Here is a 20554-nt window from a genome sequence, read left to right on the forward strand (position 1 = left end):
TCTATTCTTTTTCTGGAGATAAATATAATAGCCAGGAGGAGTTGAAGAAGAAACAGAAGCTTAAGCACGGAAAAGCACATTGTTAAAGGAGAGAAACAGACCTTTCCCTTTCCTTTCCATGTATAAAGAACTTTGTTTTTGAGAGTATTAGATCAAATACCCTAAAGTCATTTTTTATCCACAAGGCAATCATTGTAAAAGGGAGGAAAAATAAATTGATAACAGATGTGGAGTGTGTGTACGCTGTGTGTGACTGAGGGAGATGAAGGATGGCAGTGATTTCTTTCTAACTTTAAAAAAAATACTGTCTTAGGAGCTTCTTTGGTGCCTGAGAGCCTCTCAGCAAACATTTCTCTGACTCTTAAACACATTTGTTATCCACAAAGCCTTTTTTTAAAGCAAACCTGATGTTATTGGAAGGATGTTTTAAAATACCGATAGTTTTATGAAACATATTCTTGGAGGCAGAAAAATAATGTAATGACACAAAATAAAATGTTTTTCTTTGACTTTTCCTTCAAGTATATCACTGGAAAACTTTTTTGGCGCTGTATGTTTCTTGGGCCTTGAAGACTGTCTTCAGCTCTCAAGAGAACTCTTCAAAACCTGGATGAACTACCCGGAGAATGAGTAAGAGTGATATTGTAATTGCCCTTGATTTTGTCCTGTTTCAACGCCGTCAATTCCTCTACCTTTCTGATGCTCTCACTCTGGGAGTGATTATTTTTGTTTTCACTTGGTTCATGCCTCCCTCCTACTAGCTTTTCAGGTATCCTTTTGTTAGAAAAAAAATTGTCTAGCCTAGGTCTATGCATAACAATGAGATTGTCACCCAGTGCCTGCCATTGCCAGCGTGTGCCTGTCATTACCAGTGTGTGCCTGCCATTGCCAGCGTGTGCCTGTCATTACCAGTGTGTGCCTGCCATTGCCATCGTGTGCCTGTCATTACCAGCATGTGCCTGCCATTGCCAGCTTGTGCCTGTCATTACCAGTGTGTGCCTGCCATTGCCAGCATGTGCCTGTCATTGCCGGTGTGTGCCTGTCATTACCAGTGTGTGCCTGTCATTACCAGTGTGTGCCTGCCATTGCCAGCTTGTGCCTGTCATTGCCAGCGTGTGCCTGCCATTGCCAGTGTGTGCCTGTCATTACCAGTGTGTGCCTGTCATTGCCAGCTTGTGCCTGCCATTGCCAGCGTGTGCCTGCCATTGCCAGCGTGTGCCTGTCATTACCAGTGTGTGCCTGCCATTGCCAGCGTGTGCCTGTCATTACCAGTGTGTGCCTGCCATTGCCAGCGTGTGCCTGCCATTACCAGTGTGTGCCTGCCATTGCCAGCGTGTGCCTGCCATTACCAGTGTGTGCCTGCCATTGCCAGTGTGTGCCTGCCGTTGCCAGCGTGTGCCTGCCGTTGCTGGCGTGTGCCTGCCATTGCCAGTGCCTTTTTCTCTGTGAGTTTGCTGTCTCACTGAGACTAAGACTCTATTCTTTTGGTTTTATTATATTACCTCTAATATGGCACCTTAGATAGACTCTTAGGAAATGTGATAATAAGATATAAGACCAAACATTATCAGCATATATTACTGTTTATACTATTCTAATTTACTTCTCCCTTAAAACCGTTAGTTTCTAAACTGATTCGATGTTCTTGTTTCCTGACAATAAGACTCATGACAGTTCCCACAGCTGCCTTCCTAGATCCCTCCTTTTGGTCTTTATATCTGAGATCTCAACTTTTTTCCTAGATGTATAGTTCTAGACAAACATACAACTTAAGTACTATGAGGAATATCATTGCATGTTATACTTTACAGAATACCTTATCCAATTAAAACTGTGATTTTATGTTATGGCATTGCCTTGGGAAGTGATAAAGAATGGGACTTTTTGTTAAGTATCTACGCCAATAACACAAAGGAGGAAGAAAGAATTCAACTTATTTATGCAATGAGCTGCAGTAAAGACCCATGGATACTTAACAGGTGATTATGATCAACTTACCTTGACAGTTCCTGATGGGCCCTGGCAGGGGGGTTCAGTTGACTGGAGAGCCATCCTGGGCAGCCGTCCTGGGCATCCTGGGTTCAATTCCTGGTCAGGACACATACCTAGGTTGTGGGTTTGGTGCCTGGCGTATGCGGAAGGCAACTGATTGCTGTTTCTCTCTCACATTTCTGCTTCTCTCTCTCTAAAATCAATAAAAACATATCCATGGATGAAGATTAAGGATATGTTTTTATTAAGGATTATTAAGGATTAAAAAAGTCCCTGGTGGAAGAATGCAATTAATTAACCAAAGGGAGAACTGTGCATCATTAACTTAGAATTATATGGGGTTTTGATTCCATTTATTTAAATTTTCATATTGGATGATTTTTACATATTTATTTTTTGCAAATGTATTTTTTTAGATTTATGGAATATGCTATCTCTACATCTCCATTCAATTTTAATGACACAAATATAATTGAAGTTGTCGCAGCATCTGAAGTTGGCCGGTATGTCGCAAAAGACTTTTTAGTCAACAATTGGCAAGCTGTGAGTGAAAGGTAAGAAGGAAATGTGAGACCACCCTTTCATTTAGGTCTCAGGTTTGGTGCTAGAAGCACAGCTGTAGTCTGGCTAGGTCACAACAGTCCCTTGCACTGGCTAGAAAAGTGATGATGTTTTCCTGCGTTCAGTCTCACCATAAACTGTCAGTGTGATGGAAGAGAAGGTCACTTATCCTCAGTTTTGGCTCTGTATGAAAACAGATTTGCATGGGATAGTTTTACACAACAATTTCCCCATTGTGCCCGCTAAGAAGTTTGAAACACAGATCAGAGCAAGTCACGTTTTTTTGGTATGCACACATATCATCTGTTCATCTGTTTTGTGAAGTACATCACCGTATCATTAAGAAACAACGATGCCCATTATTATTTCAGCCTGGACGTTGCTCGTGTGTTTTATTTGTCATATTCCCTTTATATATCTGGATTCCATATTCTTGAACTTTTTTATACTTCTCATAATTTAAGATTAGTTTGCTTGCTTTCTAACCTATCTATTGGGTAAAATATATATTGATGTGCAAATATGAGACATTATACCCTTGATGGCTGGTCTTTCTAGAACATTATTTAATCATACGTCCCTCATAATCACGTACTGTAGAGTTAGCAGATACAGTGTAGCCAACAGTTCATGTCCAAACACCTGTAAAGTTGGAAGATACTTTTTATAAATAAGTTCTTTTGAAACAGAAAGTATGTTTAGAATAAAAATGTTTTAGAATGTGAATATAGTTCTCTAAAAGAACAAAATAACGAAATGGGATAGGTTTTTTTGTGGTCATTTATTAATCACCTCTACAACACCAAATAATGTGGTTTTAAATAAGAAATTTAAAACATATAGATAAAAGCTTATTTGTATAGTACCGTTTACTGGCTTACCAGTAGAATATACATAGGCTACTCACATATTGAGAAAATTGCCTTTATCTCCTGTTTTAAGTTATTCATCATTCTAGGTTCATCGTTTCAGAGGGCCTTATGAATTCCTTAAGTTTCCTGGGATTCCAGGACCTTGGGGTAAATGTTGTCTCCATTTTCACTAAAAATCATTAAAGATAATCCCCTCCTTCCTAGGTCCTACTTCTCACTGGGAATTTGGGGCTTGGGATATAAGTCAGAATTTTTTCCACAGGTCCCCTCGCTCCATGAGGTTTCAGAGATGCCAACCTCACAAGCTTGTCTGTTAGTTTCTGTCCTCTTCCCCTGGAGCTTGTAACAAAAGCTCCAGCCCCAGGCTCACTCGGGGGCTGAAATGTCTGGCTTTGCCAGGTCTGTGAAGCCATCTGCCCTCTTGCTGCCAAGATCATTCACTACTGCTACAGATCTTGACTGTTCTCTTCCAGAACATTCTGCTGAACAACCTAGTAGTGATTCTGGAACTAAAATGTTGAGAAAACATTTAAGAAATGTCTCTTTAAGAAATATGGCACGATGTTCCTGAAGGCCTTGTAATCAGCACAGGCTGTCACGTTTGCCATTCCTTTGGAAGTACTGCTGGACCCTGTGGCAGACGCAGGTTCACAGTTACTTCCAGGCTTAGTATTTACTAGTTCCTGGCACTTGGTGTGCACTCGTAAGTGTTAAGGACTGTTATGTATTGTTGTTGTGGCTCAAGGTGATATGCTACCTGTCACCCACAGGCCATATTCACACTAAGCACAAACCAGACACTTTCCAATGCGGCAGAGCTTCAGAATCACCTGGAATGGCTAAGTAACCTAAGACTACCAAGTCCACCTAAGCGTTTAAAATCAGAATCTGCCCAAATACTGCCAGAAATCTGTACCTTTCCCTCGCTTTCCAGGGGACTGCTGTATGATTTAACGTGGAGCTAGATGACATGAGATTGAAAAACTAAGACTGATAACCAGTAGCTAATGTGTGGATATTTAAGTTTAAATTAATTACAGTTAAACATACTTTACAATTCAGTTCCTTTGTTGCACTAGCCCTGTTTCAGTGTTCCATGTGGCCCGTAGGTACATACACATCAAACATTTCCATCACTGCAGAAAGCTCGTCTGGGCGGCATTGCTCTCAGGGGTAAAGCAACCCTCAGTTCAGTTGCTCCTCCCTCTGTACACCACACACAGCACACATGCCAGTTCAGCCCCCCAAAAGGTTAGAGCAACCCATGGGAAAGGTTGCCCTTCATTTAAGGGACTTCAACCGTTTTAATTTTTATTCCTCAGAAAAACACTTTGTCTGCATTTAGACAACAGGAACATGTTGGCAGCACTCTCTGAAAAATCCATTGTCTAGCAACTTATTTAAATGACCTGCATACCTGTGTTAAATAAGAGGAGAGAAGAAATTTTTAAAACTTTAAATGGATCTTATCCTTATCCCCAGAGAACTTCCTAAAAGTCTAAATGCATGAGCTTTTGAACCATTGCTGGAATATTTTTCTTTTACAGCCAAAAACGCTATGCTCATAAGATAGATGTCCGTTTGGTTTATGGCAAACTGATCTCAGTGCACTTTTCTTGAACATTGACGTCAGGCACAAAAGGTCTTTCAAATTCAAACAAATGTGTTTTCTACATTTAAGACATTTATTTTTAGGGTTCAATTTATATTCACCAGTCTGCTGAATTTTATAAAGTATTTTGCTTAAATAGGCAGCAATAACATTTATGAATTGTTAGAAGGAAATAAGTAACAATTTAAAAATTAATAATTAAAATGTGATACACTAAAAGTGGCATAAAAATGCTTACTTCTTTGTACACCAGACCATCATTTATTAAACAGTTATATTTGACATGGATATATGTATGATGCCTGTCTTCATATGATGATAAATATAGCATAAAAGTATAAGTAAACAAATGCTTTTGACAAATGAAGTTTTATATTAATAATGTAGAAAGGATTTATTTTAAATTTGCTAAAAATGTAACAGATCACTTGCAAGTTGGTACTGAAATTAGTGTTTCTCCAGTATGTTCCGCTGAGCATCATGCGTGGAAGATGTTGATAAGCCTTCTGTTAACAAGAAGACAACAGCCCAATCAGTTTGGAAACTATCTGTTTTAACCTCCACTTTTCCACGGTGTATGTGAGCGTCATAAAGGCTCCAAGAAGCCCTGTAGATGGTAACCTAGAGTTTTCCATAGACTTTACCTAGCATCTTACATCTGCAGTCCTGCTACGTACTGTATAGGCTGGTGTAAACAACATGTCATTTTGCTAGTAGGTCAGTTTTATCAAGAGAAGGACAGATTTGAGAAGACAGGTTTAAGAATGTCCTTCCGACTTCTCATTTGGAACCGGAACTGGAACAACATCTGTTCATTGTTTGCCAATGACCATTTAGGTCTTGGTTTCCTCTTCTGTAAAGTGAAAGACATGTATTTGATGAATCTAAAGTTCTTTCTAGTAATAACATATTTTGGTTTTTCTATGCCAAGGCACAGTTAAATTAAGCTGTTCTTGGGGTTATAAAGTGATTAGAATGTGGAGATGGACATGGAGCAGGCTTTGGAGATTCAAAAGGAAGAAAGGGAACTGAGTGAGATTAGAACAGGCAGAGTTGGAAAAAGTCACCTTCCACATGGAAGGACTGAAAGACTGACTTGGTACTGGTCACAGTCACTGGCTGGAGCTTAGGGCACTAAGGAGGAGAGAGGGCTGGTCACGTGTGAAGTTGAGCACACCGCCAATAGCAGTTCAGGAACATCTGCTCCCTTCAACCAGGCCCAGGCATCTTCTCAGGAGGCCTAACCTGAAAATATATTTTGGAGTATTTGATTGAGGAGAACACCTTCAGCCTGGTTCTGCCCTCACTCCCAGATGCAGGCACTGCACTGGTTGTGGAAGGATGATTAGTTCACTGTTGGACCAAAGATGGTCCTCTGAGCACTGATCTAAATGGAGGAAGCCCCACTGACCACGAAGACATCCCTCAGGTTACCGGAAAATCAGTATGTACATGCGGATGTGGATAGAGTTGATGGGAGAATGTGTACATAGAGATGGAACAATAGGGGTTTTGTGACTTTTTATTGAATGTGGTAGAAATTATATTTGTGCCCTGATCATCCTTATTAAGTGGCTTTTGGCTTTCTTAAATCAATGTGGATTTCACAGCCTACAGGAAAACCCTAGCTTTATTTGGATATATAATATAAGGTATAATCAGTTTCAAACTCAGCGTGTCTGAAATGAATCTTACCCTTTTCTTTAACCAAACACTTGACTTCTCCTCCAAATATTGTTATATTGCCTAAAGTCCTAAGCTCGAAACCTGCACTTATTTTCACTTCCATTGTGTTGTATTTTATTAAGGAACAGAGAGTTGAAAGGGTGAAATAGGAGCACCAGGGAACTGGGCAAGTTGAGATGTTGGAGTGGACCCATTCCCATCGCCCGGCCCTGGATTGACTAGATACCTTGGTGCCCTGATGCTTGCCACAGGAGGTCAGACAGACCAGAGAGAGGGAGAGGATGGGAGGGGGGATGTGAGAAAGGAGAGGGGCAGAAGGTGAGTCAGACTAGAGTGCCCAAATCACTGTGTCCATGCTGGCATTGAATGCTATCAATATGTTTAAATGGGTAACTGCTGACACCCACTGGCTCTTGTCTTTATGGTAGTTAGAATGCATTAGACTACTCATGAGATAAACTATTTGTAAAGTATATATTTTTGTTCAGTAGTATTTCAAAAAGATTGCTCTCCCCACAAGAGCGAGAAATCCTCTCTGTCTCAGAAATGTCTCCTCTTGAAGCTTGCCGGACCAGGAAGGAATGAGGTGTGCCAGGGACTCGGAGAGATGCCTCAGCATGTATCGTTTCACTCACTGTCCGGAACAGTGCTTCTAACCATATGTTATTCCCCATTGCTACAGTTTAAGAGTGACCCAAGGCAACTTTAAATTGAGCCCTGCCTCTTGGGGTAATTTTTCTTCTGGATCTGGTAGAAAATCACACATTTATCACCCTAGATAGTTTTCCACTTTTTTTTAAAGTTCAGATTTTGCCAGGTTTCTTGAGTCATCTCACAGGCTTCTTATATCTGGCCAATAAAAATGAAGAACTAAGAAATATTCCCACTTTCCCCACAGAAACAAGTTTGCTGGTCTGAACTATATGTCGATTATCTCTTGCCCTCCACTTTGCTCAAGTAAACACAGTTTACATTATAGCTGGGAACCTAAAAAGAACAAAAGCGCTGTTTTCTCTCATCTTTGTTTGTGTATTATACCAACATTAACTCTCATAATTTTTAATTTCAAGTAAACATTTTTGAAATAAATCAATTGTGTATATTAACTATCAAGGCATGTCAGCCATTCCTTGTTCTGTCCATATTGACTCTATTTTAATTTTCTTTCTTTTTTTTAATGCATCCAAAAGTCTTTATTTACTTTATTAGCTACCACACCACTTTGGGCAGGTATGTATCTGCTTTCTGTATAGCAACGCTTTGTGGCTTTTTAAAAGATGATTCTCCCTGCTTATTCAGGGACACTAAACTAAGGAGGAAGTTTCAGTGACCCTGCTTGTCTGAGGGAGCCTAAGTAGAGTGGAGCCAGGAACTTAGCCTTGAATGATCACCAACCTCTGGAGAATCTCAGATGATATGGCTCCTCTCTCCAAAAAAACATATGCAAACCCAAAATTTTAAATGAGATTTCAGGGTATTTTAGTCACAGTTTCTGAAATTGATTCCACGTTAACTACTGTTTTTTAAGGGGCATAATTTGCATATTTATTTACTCCCTTACAAATTTTTGTAATTTGAGGTATGTGACATCTATTCTAACCATTTCATTTAAAAAGATAAAAACAGTTGTCGGTGTTATTATTTTTAGTAAGAGCTTTTAACACTTAAGTAAACTATAAGCTGTGTTACACAAACCATTATTAAACTATAAATACTTTTTAGTGCTAATAGATTTTCTATTAAAAATGAAGGTAAACTAGTTCATAAATGTTTTCACCTAGATTTTGGAGGTAAAAATTAAAAGGGGCTACATACTCTGCATTTTTCTGGCAAATAAAATATAGCTTTGTCTTGCAACACATTTCCCAAACCTGATTAGCATCTTGTTGCTTTGCAGGTATGGAACTCACTCGTTGGTTACTCTAATGTATATAATAGGGAGAACCATAAGTACGGATTTACAGATCATGGAGGTAAGTACTTTAGATATTGCAAATTATAATAATTTGGAGGCCACTTTTTTGTGTCATTCGGAGTTGCTAAAATTAAAAATAATATGCTTATCTGAATTATTACATTCTATGCTTCCCTTGGTGCTATTGTAACCGTGCACAAGATTTTTTTTTAATTCTATCTTGCTCTTGAGGGTTGCATAGCATTCTTTTTCACTGGGATTACTGCAGTCGATTCTGGCTCGGGCTCCCTGCCCCAGGCTGCTCTTGCTCCACCCATTCTTCACACTGCAGCCAAACATTGCCCTGCTCCCAAAGCTTTAGTACCTTATCAGTTTTTAGGAAAATTTGAAATCTTTTCATTAGCACATGAAGTCCTTCATAAGCTGGCCACTACCTTATTCCATGGCTTCATTTTTGCCTACCTCACCACTGAGTATCAGAAAGCAAGAGACACAGACACCCACGAACACTTTTCCTCCAACTGTATTCTACTGCGTAACAGATTTTCTGAAATTATCCTATTTCACATTTTCTAGATTTCAGGAACACTCCACCTTCCACCTGGGGTGCTCTCCCCAGCCCTGTCCTTGACTGGACAGTTCCTAATCATTCTTTAGGACCCTGCTCCCACAAACTATTGCAGGAACTTTTATAAACTGATTTATACCCTTTCTTCCTCCATACTCCCAAGTCATCCTATCAATATTTTCATCATAGTACTTACCACATTATAAAGTAAACAGTGTGTGAATACATCTACTCCATCAGGCTAAAATGAGCTGCCTGAGGACTGAGACCATATTTTAATTTTATCTGTGTTCTATAACCTAATATGGGGCTTGCTCTTCTTTATTCTGGACTGAATTTCTTCTTAGGCAGGTGTTCTCCACATGGAGGCCAGCATAACTCCAGGCTTATGCGCCTCAGCACCCTCAGTTGTAGGAGGAGGAATCCTTTCTCTTCCAGCTTCAAGTTCCATCCCTGAGGGCAGTACTCTGGTTGGGCCTACTTGGGTCACATGCACCAATCACTGGGTCCAGAGGGAATGAAATACACTGATTGGCTTAGCTTGGGTCATGTGCCCACATTTGGAACCAGCCCCATCCAAACCACAGGCACTGGGATAGGGGAGGGATAGTTCTGCAAAGAAAAGGGGAATCCTATAACCAAGGTAAACTGAGCGGCAAAAGCAAATGTCTACAAAAAGCCACACACCCACAAAATAAAACAAGAGTAAAATATAAATACAACCTTTACTTACCCAGGAGCATAGGTAAAATTAGAAAGATTTACAATACTGGAGGTAAGCAAAGATATAAAGCAACTGGAACTCTCTTACCCTACTGGTGGGAATGTAACGTGGTTCAAAGATTTCAGAAAACAGGCAATATTTTAAAATGTTAATTAGACACATGTGACCCAACAATTCCACTTTTAGGTTTTTACTAAGGAGAAATGAAAACCTATGTTCACACAATACTTGTACCCGAACCTTCATAGCTGCTTTATTCACAGTAGCCAAAAACTGGAAACCATCCAAATGTCCTCCAATAGGCAAACTGACAAGGGAAATGTAATATACCCACACGACGTAGTACTGCCCCACCATGAAATTTTTTAAAAAGGAACCAAGTTTGTGTAGCAACATGGGTGAATCTCAAGATGATTATGCTGAGTAAAAGAACACAGACACTTTCTAGGAAATGCAACTAATCTATAGTAAGAAGAGGTAAATCAGTGGTTGCCTGGGACGGAGGGAGGGATGGCCTGACAAGGGCCTGAAGAAACTTTTGTGGGCGATGCCAATGGACTGTGTCTCGATGGTGGTGGTGGTTTCACAGGTGTATACAAAGAGCCAAGCTCAACTTGTATACTTCAAGTGGATAGAGTTTATTGTATATAAATTTTATTGCAATAAAGCTGATTCTAACTTTTTTTAAAAAAGCAAGAGTGTAAATTAACCATGGCCTGAAACTATATTAATAAAAATAGAAAGGGTTTGTATAAATAAGAAGGGAAATTCAACCCCCCTTCCCTGGCAAGTAAACAAATAAATGCGTAGGTTGTAAAGGCTGGAAATTTGATCTTGAGCAAGAAAAAGGGAAGCAGCGAGTTATGTAGTTGTTATAATGAGAAAGAGGATGAACCGCTACATCCTGAAGGAATTATCTTTGTTTCAGTTGGGCTTGCCTGAGGCTGAGCTGTCAGGACCTGATTTATGGGGACTTCCCAGACAAGAGAGTGCAGGGCACACCCAGCAATGCTGGAAGGGAAGCTCCTAGAATCAAGACTGAGTTTGTGTGGGTGTCTTCTGAAGTGCATCCGTTTGTCTTTGTCTGCACAGAAGGCAGTTTCGTTGTTTAATGAATGAACAAAGGATGTGTAAATTGAGCAGTTTTCAAAGTTTGAAAAGTCTATAGTCACTGATAGTTTATAAAAAAATGCAAAGTGGATTTAGCAATGATTAAATTTTTGCAATTTTAAAAGCAAGTTAGCTATTATGAAAATCCTTGTCAAAAACCTATGAATGCCATACAGTCCTAGTATAATGTATTAATTCACATGATAATATCAAAAATAATTACTATTAAGAGGATGAAAGGAAAGTCACATGAGTCCCTTCTCCTTCCCTACCAGCACAGTTTCTGTACACCCTTTGCTGCTTCTGCTCTGTTCCTTACACTCTGCCCTGCTGGGGCCTGGTCTCGTGGGTGCTCTCAAGGGCACAGGAAACTGCACCTAGAACACCATGACCCTCAGTCCCCCCCCACCCACTGCAGGCACACAATCACATGGGGCTGTGGGCATGTGGCTCCCATGGCTTGGGAGGTGTGGACAGGTGTGGGAGACGGTGGGAGGTTTTTCTGGTTCCTTAACCTACTTTTTCCTTGAACCTTCTTCTTCTTTTACATTGTAAGGAGCCTTGATAGCCCTATTACTACTCAATTTCAAGTGCATTAGGGTCTAAGTGGTATTTTGTGAGCTGGCATGGTACACTGTCATCTCTCATGTTCAGAGTTCAAATTCCTTGATGGAGAAATAAACTTGGAATATAACTAATAAGTCAATTGAGTTCTGGCTTGTGCATAATATTGCATATATTCCTATAGCTGAATGTTTGACTCAATGAGGGAATTCAGCCAATGGACAAATCCACTATTGAAATATTCTTAAATAAATGTTAACATCTGTAAAGACATAAATGTTGTATGTCAGTTTTGAGCTTTAAAAGTTGCAAAGTTTCTTTTGAGATGAGAAAAATCTCACTGGATCTCTGTCCACAAATCTTGTCTAAAATTCAATATGCATTCAGTAAATCTTTATTGAGCACCTACTCGGTGCTTGGGGAATAGAACAGTGAATAAAATAGATGAAGGTCTCACTTCATGGAGCTTCCAGTCTACATCTGATTCTTCAGGGTAGGTGGTCTCGACAGATTTCTACCCATTCCCACTGCCATCAGCCTTTTGCAAAAGCATATTGCAACTTAGCATGAACTATGTCTTGTTTTGTCTAAATGAGAAGTCAGATTGCCTGACCATCTCTTTGTCCTTTCAGCTGCAGCAGTTTTTCAGTCCCATGTTGGAGGAGCACCAGAAGCTCACAATTCATGCCAAGTTACAGACAATAAAGAACGAAAATCTGAAAAACAAAAACCAAAGTGCCAGGATAGCTGCATGGCTACGGAAAAACACATAATTTAGTGGCCACTTTTGGCACTCCTCTTGTGTACTATAAGGTAGTTTGTTGACAGTTTTGTCTTCCAGTACTGTGTGAGACTAGAAAACCACATATTTTGTTATTTGGGTTTCAGTCACATTTATGACTCAGAGTCCTGTTCCTCCCGTGTTGTCATGGTAGCTCTGAGGCTCAGTGATTGCTGAGGATTTTGCCAACACTGCTGTATTTCTGTGGAAGATTTCGCTTCAAGTTGGGCTATTAAACCACAGAATTTACTTTAAATACCTTGTAAAAATTTTACCTTAGAAAGTCTTGTCTTGCTTATTCTGTTGTGAAGGCCAGTGGAATAGTAAATCATGGGCTAAATAAGCACATTCTTTTCTGAGGGAAGCGCAGATTTGCAATATTCTAGAGTTTGTTTAGTTCAATATTTAAAATAATAATGAGAAGATAACACATTGGTGTAAAAGAAATAGAAACCAGAAGAATAATACTCCCACAGGAAAGCTGAAGAAGAGCAAGTTTTAAAAAGAAGAAACCAGACAATTTTATCAGCCATGTGAAGTGCCCTGAAGGCAAGAAGTGTGTCTTCTGCCCCTTACTCTCTCCCTGGAGTGCCCCAGGCTTTGTGCCACACTTGACTGGTGACTGAATTTATGGTGGCACAAAATGACCCAGGAGTGCAGGGTCCACGAAATGCCTTTAGGCTTGCTGTTGTGGACGCCAGACTGGAGAGGGGGACTCTGCCTTGCAGCTCTTGACTCTTCACCTGTGGGAATGGACACTCTTTCGGCCAAAGTTTATGAGCAAAAATAATGTCAACAGACAGCAGCAATTATGGGCTAATAATGTTCAGCATAAAAGGAGGTCAAATAAAGAAAAATGGAACTAAAAGGCATAATCTTTACAGCTTTGCACTCAGGGGATTACGTTTGAAATGAGGTTGCATATGGCCAAATTGAACTTACTTGTAAGTTTGGACAATTTTAAACATTTTCGTCAGTCACAACATATAGAATTAGCTTAGTCTTATCACATGTGATTCAATCAGGACAGCTGAGGCAAAACATTCTACTCTAGAGTTTGTGTATATATGATTTAATTCTTTGTTTTAATTTTGATTTGTTTTTGTAGAACGGGGATTAAACTACAGATCTCCTACTGAAGCAGGGTGCAGCCAAGAGGAGGGCCCCAAGAAGGGATTTGTAATGGGGTGCAGGACTTGGGGTGTCCAGGAAATATTAGAAAAATGTGTATAGGATGTCCTCACCCCCACAGGCCTGAGCCAAGGGGGATGGGACACATGGAACAGGGCCATTCAGAGCTGTTTTGGGTAGCAAGAGCTTTGCAGCTAACCCCTGGCACAGTCATTTAACATATCTATAACCTTTAACTGGTTTCATAGATATGTTAAGTAGCTGTGGCCCTGCTTTGAGCCAGGGAGATGGGAGTGACTTCCACCCAAGATGGGTCTGGGAAGCAACTCCCCCTGGTTACAGGGCCTGCGTGAGAGCGTGGAGATGATTGGCTCCATGCCATGGGGCCACACCTGCCCAGACTTACTATGGCAGCCCAGTAAAGCTGGAAGAATACGGGGATGCTGGCAGATGTAGCTGACTGTAGGAGGAGTCAGAAATGGGGCTGCAAAGGAAGATGGGAACTGGGATTTAAACCTAGGCCCGGCAGCCATAGAAGGAAGAGACCATGCGGCTCTGAAGTAAAGGAGAGACCACGCGGCTCCAAAGTAGTAGGGAGGACCACAAGGTTTTGGGGGAGAAGGAAGAGACCACTCGGCTCCAAAGTAAATAGGGAGGAGACCATGCGGCTCTGAAGGAAGGGGAACCACGAGGCTCTGAAGCAAGTAGATAGATAGAGGTCCATGTGGTTCTGAAGTGGGGAAAAGGACCACGCGGTTCTGAAGGAGAGTAGAGAGGACCACGAGGTTTTGGAGTGCTTCTTCTTGCCACGCGGCTTAGGCAGCAGGAGAGACTTTGCAGCCATAGAGAAAGGGGAGAGAGGACTCTTGCTGCTGGGCCATGAGAAGGTGCACATGGCTTTGGATTAACTGGAGATCGCAGCAGCCACACAGCTGATGGTGCCGGGAGCCTGAATCACGGACTTCTACTTCCTTTCCTGAGACACGGTACCCTGGACTGGGCACAGGGAGAGGGAAGGACTGTGCATCTGTAGGTATTCTAGAGGACGTTAGTATCTTATTGAAGACATTAGGTCATTATTCTAAGTTTGTGTAACTTTCAAATAAACAATTCCTTTCCTTTTCCCCAGTCTCTGGCATTGAGAGACGTCTTTCCTCTGGCGGCGGGCATTGCGAACCTAGCAGGTGGGCGTGGGGGAAGGAACCTCCAGAGACAGAAAGGGGGAATCCTTTCTGTACTAATTTATCGTGAAGGAACCACCCCCCCCCCTCTTGCTCTGTAACAGTTTTTGGCGACCACGAAGGGACTTTATTGCCCGTGGCAGACCGACCCCCTCAGGTGTGGGAGAGAGAGACTTCGGAGTTTTCCCAGTCTCTGAGAGTTTCTCTGCACTCCTGAGGGCATCGGCCGCCTAATCACGTCCGGAAAGGTGAAAAGGAAATGGAACGGAGAAGGGAACAGGGACGCGAAAGTGTTTTGGTTGAGAATTTCTTTCCTGGTAACTGTTTTGGAATAATGGAGTTGGAGTTGTGGACAATAGCTGGGGAAATACCCTGTCTATATGTCATCTGTATTCTTCTTGCTTTGAATCTTTGCATGCTTTGTTGGAACTATACACGTTGTTCTGAGCCCGTACCTGAGTGGAGCCCACTGGGCAGAATTCTAAGGGATTGGGAGAACTACTGCTCTAAGTCGACATCTAAGAATCCCTTGAGTAAGCAGTTATTGATTTATTATTGTAACACAGTGTGGCCTACTTATGTTTTGAGTGATGAGATGAGGTGGCCTGTGAATGGTTCCTTGAGTTATTGTATTATTATGAGGTTGAAACAGTACTGCCGAAGGTGGGAACTCTCAGAAGAACTCCACTACCTTAATGCATTTATAATATTGCACAATAGCCTTATGCCGGAGACAGAGAAGCGTGTAATGGTGCAGAAGGAGAAGGTGGTCTCGAAACCCCTCCCTGATAGTAGAATGCAGGAGGAGAAAGATAATGAGGAGATAAACCTCATTAATGCTCTGAACCCAGGGAATGAACCCTCCCCAGGAGGAGGGACATCGGTGGTGTTGCTACCTTCCCCGGGAGTGGGGCCCGCCGCGGCTCCCTCCCCGCTGCAGGTGACAGAGGTCTCCAGCACTGATCCTCGCCCCCTGCGGGTGGCGGGGGCCTCCACGGAGTTGCCATTCTCGCAGGTGGGGGAGGCCGGTGAGGCTCCATTCCCTCTGCCGGTGGGAGGGGCCGGCGCTCGGCTTCGCGCTCGGCTTCGCTGTCTCCGTGGACCAGAGCTGCTGGCGGCGGTGCCTTGCTCTTTCCGCGGGCGGGAGGGACCGCCGTGGTGCCTCATCCCCTGCAGTTGGGAGGGGCCTCTGCTGCTTTGCTGCCCTCCCAGGTGGGAGGGGCGGGCCTGGCTCCGTCCCCTCTGCGGACGGGAGGGGCCTCCATGGAGCCTCACCCCTTGCAGATGGGAGGGGCCTCTGCTGCTTTGCTGCCCTCCCAGGTGGGAGGGACCGGCCCTGCCCCATTCCCTCCGCAGACTGGAGGGGCCTGCGCTGCCTCGCTCCCTCTGCAGACTGGAGAGGACTACACTGCCTCAGTTCCCTCTGCAGACTGGAGGGGCCTCCGTGGTGCCTCCGCCCTCGCGGGTGGGAGGGACCAGCCCTGCCCCATTCCCTCTGCGGACTGGAGGGACCTCCATGGTGCTTCACCCCTTGCAGACGGGAGGGGCTTCTGCGGCACTCCCGCCCCCACAGTCAGTGGAGGTTTTTACACCTCTGGCCTCAGAGGTGATGGGGACTGCCAGTGCAGTGGTACATTCCCCTCCTCAGGCGGGAGCCACTTCAGTACTGTCTCCTCCTGTAACTGACCTTGAAGTGGGAACTGCAAAACCAACTGTTCCATCTCCATGTGTTGAGGAATATCTCTCACCCCCCCGAAACTCGCCAGGGCACCTTATACAACCAGAGAACCTCCAAAGGTGTAGCCAGCCAATACCCTTTGAGGCAATACCCGATAGGCGGAGTAAATGAAGAAGGCCAGCCCGCTGGCTATTACTGGGCCCATACTCCGTTCTCCACTTCTGACTTACTAAATTGGAAGAATTTTAACCCCTCATATAGAGATGACCCTCAGAAAATGGTGGATCTTATTGCCTCTATTTTTGCCACTCACCACCCGAATTGGGCAGACGTACAGGCCCTCCTGAACATTTTGCTAACAGCAGACGAAAGACGATTAGTTCTAAATAGGGCTAATCAGGAGGCCCAGCGTCTCCGCGATGAAGACACCCAGGGAATCCTTGACCCAGCTGAGGCAATTCCTCGGGTGGACCCTAAGTGGGACCCGAATAGTAGAGGTGGCCTAGCCTCTTTGAAGCATTACAGAAGGTGCATATTGGAAGGGCTTAGGAAAGGAGTGCCCAAACAGAGGAGCCTGAATTTGATACAGACTCTCCAGCAGAAGGCAGATGAGGATCCTTCTGAATTTCTAGAAAGGATCTATCAGGCTTATAGGAAGTACACTGATGCTGACCCAGAGGCACCAGAAAACGTGAGGATGGTAAACATGACTTTTATTGGGCAGAGTGCCCCGGACATTAGGAACAAACTTCAGCGTGTAGATGGAGTACTGGGAATGAGCACTTCCCAGATGGTGGACATAGCATTTAAAGTCTACAATGCCCGGGAAGCAGGAAAGGCAAAACGGGCCACAGTGTTTTTGGAAATGGCCCAGGGAAGCCAAAAGAAGCAGGACCCTAGGGCAGAGAAAGGAAACTCTTTAGGTGCCCGCTACCATGCTGGTAGAAAAAGGGGCCCTAAGGAGAAGAAGAAAGGCCCACTAGGCATCAATCAATGTGCCCATTGTAAGGAGGAGGGTCACTGGAGAAATGAGTGCCCAAATCGCAAAAGGGAAAGTAGGAGTAAAAGTCCATACCGAGTAATGGTGAAGCAGAAAACGGAGGATGATAAAGAATGAGGAGGCCCAGGGGCTCCATGGGACATCTCCCGACCTATTACCATTTCCCCACAGGAGCCCCGGGTACAAGTGACTGTGGGGAACAAGCCAATTGACTTTCTTGTAGATACGGGAGCCACATACTCAGTGTTGAACACAAAATTAACAGGAAGAAGGAGGAGACCACGCGGCTCCAAAAGTAAATGGGGAAGAGACCATGCGGCTCTGAAGGGAAGAAGAGACCACGCGGCTCCAAAGTAGTAGGGAGGACCACAAGGTTTTGGGGGAGAAGGAAGAGATCACGCGGCTCCATAGTAGTAGAGGAGAACCACGAGGTTCTGAAGTGGGGAAAAGGACCACGCGGTTCTGAAGGAGAGTAGAGAGGACCACGAGGTTTTGGACTGCTTCTTCTTGCCACGCGGCTTAGGCAGCAGGAGAGACTTTGCAGCCATAGAAAAGGGGAGAAAGGACTCTTGCTGCTGGGCCATGAGAAGGTGCCACATGGCTTTGGATTAACTGGAGATTGCAGCAGCTACACAGCTGATGGTGCCGGGAGCCTGAATCACGGACTTCTACTTCTTTTCCTGAGACACGGTACCCCAGACTGGGCACAGGGAGAGGGAAGGACTGTGCATCTGTGGGTATTCTAGAGGACGTTAGTATCTTATTGAAGACATTAGGTCATTATTCTAAGTTTGTGTAACTTTTAAATAAACAATTCCTTTCCTTTTCCCCAGTCTCTGGCATTGAGAGACGTCTTTCCTCTGGCAGCGGGCATTGCGAACCTAGCAGGTGGGCGTGGGGGGAAGGAACCTCCAGAGACAGAAAGGCGGAATCCTTTCTGTAATAATTTATCCCCCTCTGCTCTGTAACACTACCTTGAGAGATAATATAAAGACTGATGAATACACCAGCTAAAGGCCTTTAAATATGTAATATGAGCTCAAGACAATGGGATCTAAGGTTTCCCCCTCCCATAACTTAATGGAACCACAAATTAAAATGCACTACAAAAGCTTACTTGCATATTCGCTTCACAAGCAGATTCTCCCTGAGAGGGCATGGTAGTCTTTGAGACTTGGCCATGGGGACAAGCCAAAAAACAGTCTACTCAGGTTGGACCATGGGGCACAGGACCACAGGAACCAAGCCCACAGACGAGTTCTCCCGTGGGGAGTCAGGCCTGCGCTCCTCCTGGGCGGGTAAGAGTCTTGATTTGGCCCTAACTCCCCAACCATACTCTGAGGTGGAAAACATCAATCCAGCATCCTGAACTCCCTAAAGCCTGTGCTAAACCACCCAAGAAGGGATTGTAACCACTTAGAACATGGTCCCCCCGAGAGCTCTAACACCCTGCTCTGGGAAGGAATCGGCAGCCCCCTGCCCCTTAGTGTCGGCCAAAGCCAATCACCTGCGGTGAACCTGGGCCACGTTGAGCAGGACCAGAACCCATGGTACCAGCCAGAAGAGGCAACAGGAGCCTGTGTGGCCAGGGCTCAGCTTTCCTGGTGGGCTCTCTCAGGGCCCTGGTGCCCGCTCTCGCCTGGAGAGTGCCCAGGCCAACACTTGATCACCCGCAGGACCCCTGTAGACCTCAGGGAACAGTCCTCAGCCTCCCCAGAGCTCGGACCCTGGGGGCCAGATGAGCGTACCTCGCCAAATTTACGGGAAACGCGTGGGCTCCTCCACTCCTGGCATCCCCACTGCAAAGATCCCCCTGTCTTTGGATCCATCATGGGACCCCTCCTTAACAGTGGAAAGACAGTGGGGAGGCCCCCAGAAGATTACTTCCCTCAGAGCCACAGCTAACTCGCTTGGGGCCAGAATGTGGAGCAGAGCCTGTACGGCAACCAAAAGGCACCTTCCAAGCAACGTGCCCCACCCTTGAGATATCAGGCCAGGTTCACAGGGTCCCTGGGACCATGTCCGTGGAACTGGATGATTTCCCTGCGATCCAGAGGACCGTGTGTTTTCCCTGAGACCACACTTCCCAGCACCTCTCCAACCTCTGGAGTGGCAGAGTGCCAGATAAGAACTAGGGAGCTGAGGCTGGGACAGGATGCCGAGAACCGTTCCCCGGGTCTAGGGTGGCGGGACCCATGCCCATGGATGGGTTCAAGCCAGGGGAGTCACAACTGCGGGCCGCCAGGGCGGACAAGAGTCTTGCTTTGGCTGAAACTACCCCACCATACCCAGAGGCGGCAAATTTTGGCCCAGTGGCTTCAACTCCTTAAAGTCTCTGCTAAACAGGGAGCGTGACCACTTCAACCTCGGTCCCCCTAGAGATCGAACCCCCATCTACGTGAAGAAATCGCTGCCTCCTGCCCTTGTTGGCTGCCAAAGGGATTCACCTGTGGTGACACTGGGCCACAGCAAAGGAGGACCAGGCCCCACGGTAGCAGCCTGAGGAGGAAAGAGGAGCCCCTGAAGCAATAGCTCCGGGTTTCCCACGGGCTCTCTTGAGGCCCGGGGTGCTCTATGGCATAGAGAGTGTCCACAACAACCCAGGAACCCCGAAAAACTCCAGAACACCACAGAAAGTAGTCCTCTGCCTCCATGGAGCTCGGGCCCCTGGGACCAGGGTGCGAGTCACTGGCCTAAGTTGCGGGAAACCCGCAGATCGCTCCGTCTCGTCCTCCCCACTGCAAATATACCCATGTTATTCCATCCGGAAGGAGAACCCCCCTAATGGATAGAAGAATAGAGGGGAGGCCCCCAGGAGACGGCTTTTGTCCGAGTCGAGGCTGGCTGGTTTCGGGGCAAGACGCATGGCCGCGCAGGCGCAGGCAGGCCCCCCCACCCCAAGCCTCCCAAAAGGCAACGTGCCCCACCTTTGAGATCTCAGGCCAGGTTCACAGGGTCCCTGGGCTCGTCTCCCGGGAACTGGAAGCCCTGCCTGCCACCCAGAGGACCCCGAGTTTTCCGGTGGACCACACTCCCCATCAGGTCTCCCCCCACAAACGCCCGCACAGGCAGAGTGCCCAGGGAAGACCTGGGGACCTGGGGCTGGGACAGGGGGCTGGACACAGTCCGGTGCCAGGTGGAGCGGGTACGGGCGGGCGCGACGACGCCCACCGACGGGT

General features: G+C 44.9%; 1 protein-coding gene across 2 annotated transcripts in view; it reads left to right on the top strand.

Moving 5' to 3' along the window:
• LVRN (laeverin) overlaps positions 1–15732 on the top strand; it is a 58403-nt gene extending 42671 nt beyond the window's left edge. Inside the window, exons 16-20 of one of the 2 annotated variants that reach the window (XM_053911641.2) lie at positions 523–630; positions 1866–1979; positions 2409–2546; positions 8621–8696; positions 12237–15732. In XM_053911641.2, coding sequence (XP_053767616.1) covers positions 523–630; positions 1866–1979; positions 2409–2546; positions 8621–8696; positions 12237–12377 — 577 coding nt within the window. In that variant the 3' untranslated portion in view covers positions 12378–15732. Of the gene's footprint in view, positions 1–522; positions 631–1811; positions 1980–2408; positions 2547–8620; positions 8697–12236 lie in introns of both variants that reach the window. The other variant, XM_024563336.3, reaches the window with a different exon arrangement.
• The last annotated feature ends 4822 nt before the right edge of the window (positions 15733–20554 follow it).

Source organism: Desmodus rotundus, chromosome 1, assembly GCF_022682495.2.
Source record: "Desmodus rotundus isolate HL8 chromosome 1, HLdesRot8A.1, whole genome shotgun sequence".
Classification (NCBI taxonomy): Eukaryota; Metazoa; Chordata; class Mammalia; order Chiroptera; family Phyllostomidae; genus Desmodus; species Desmodus rotundus.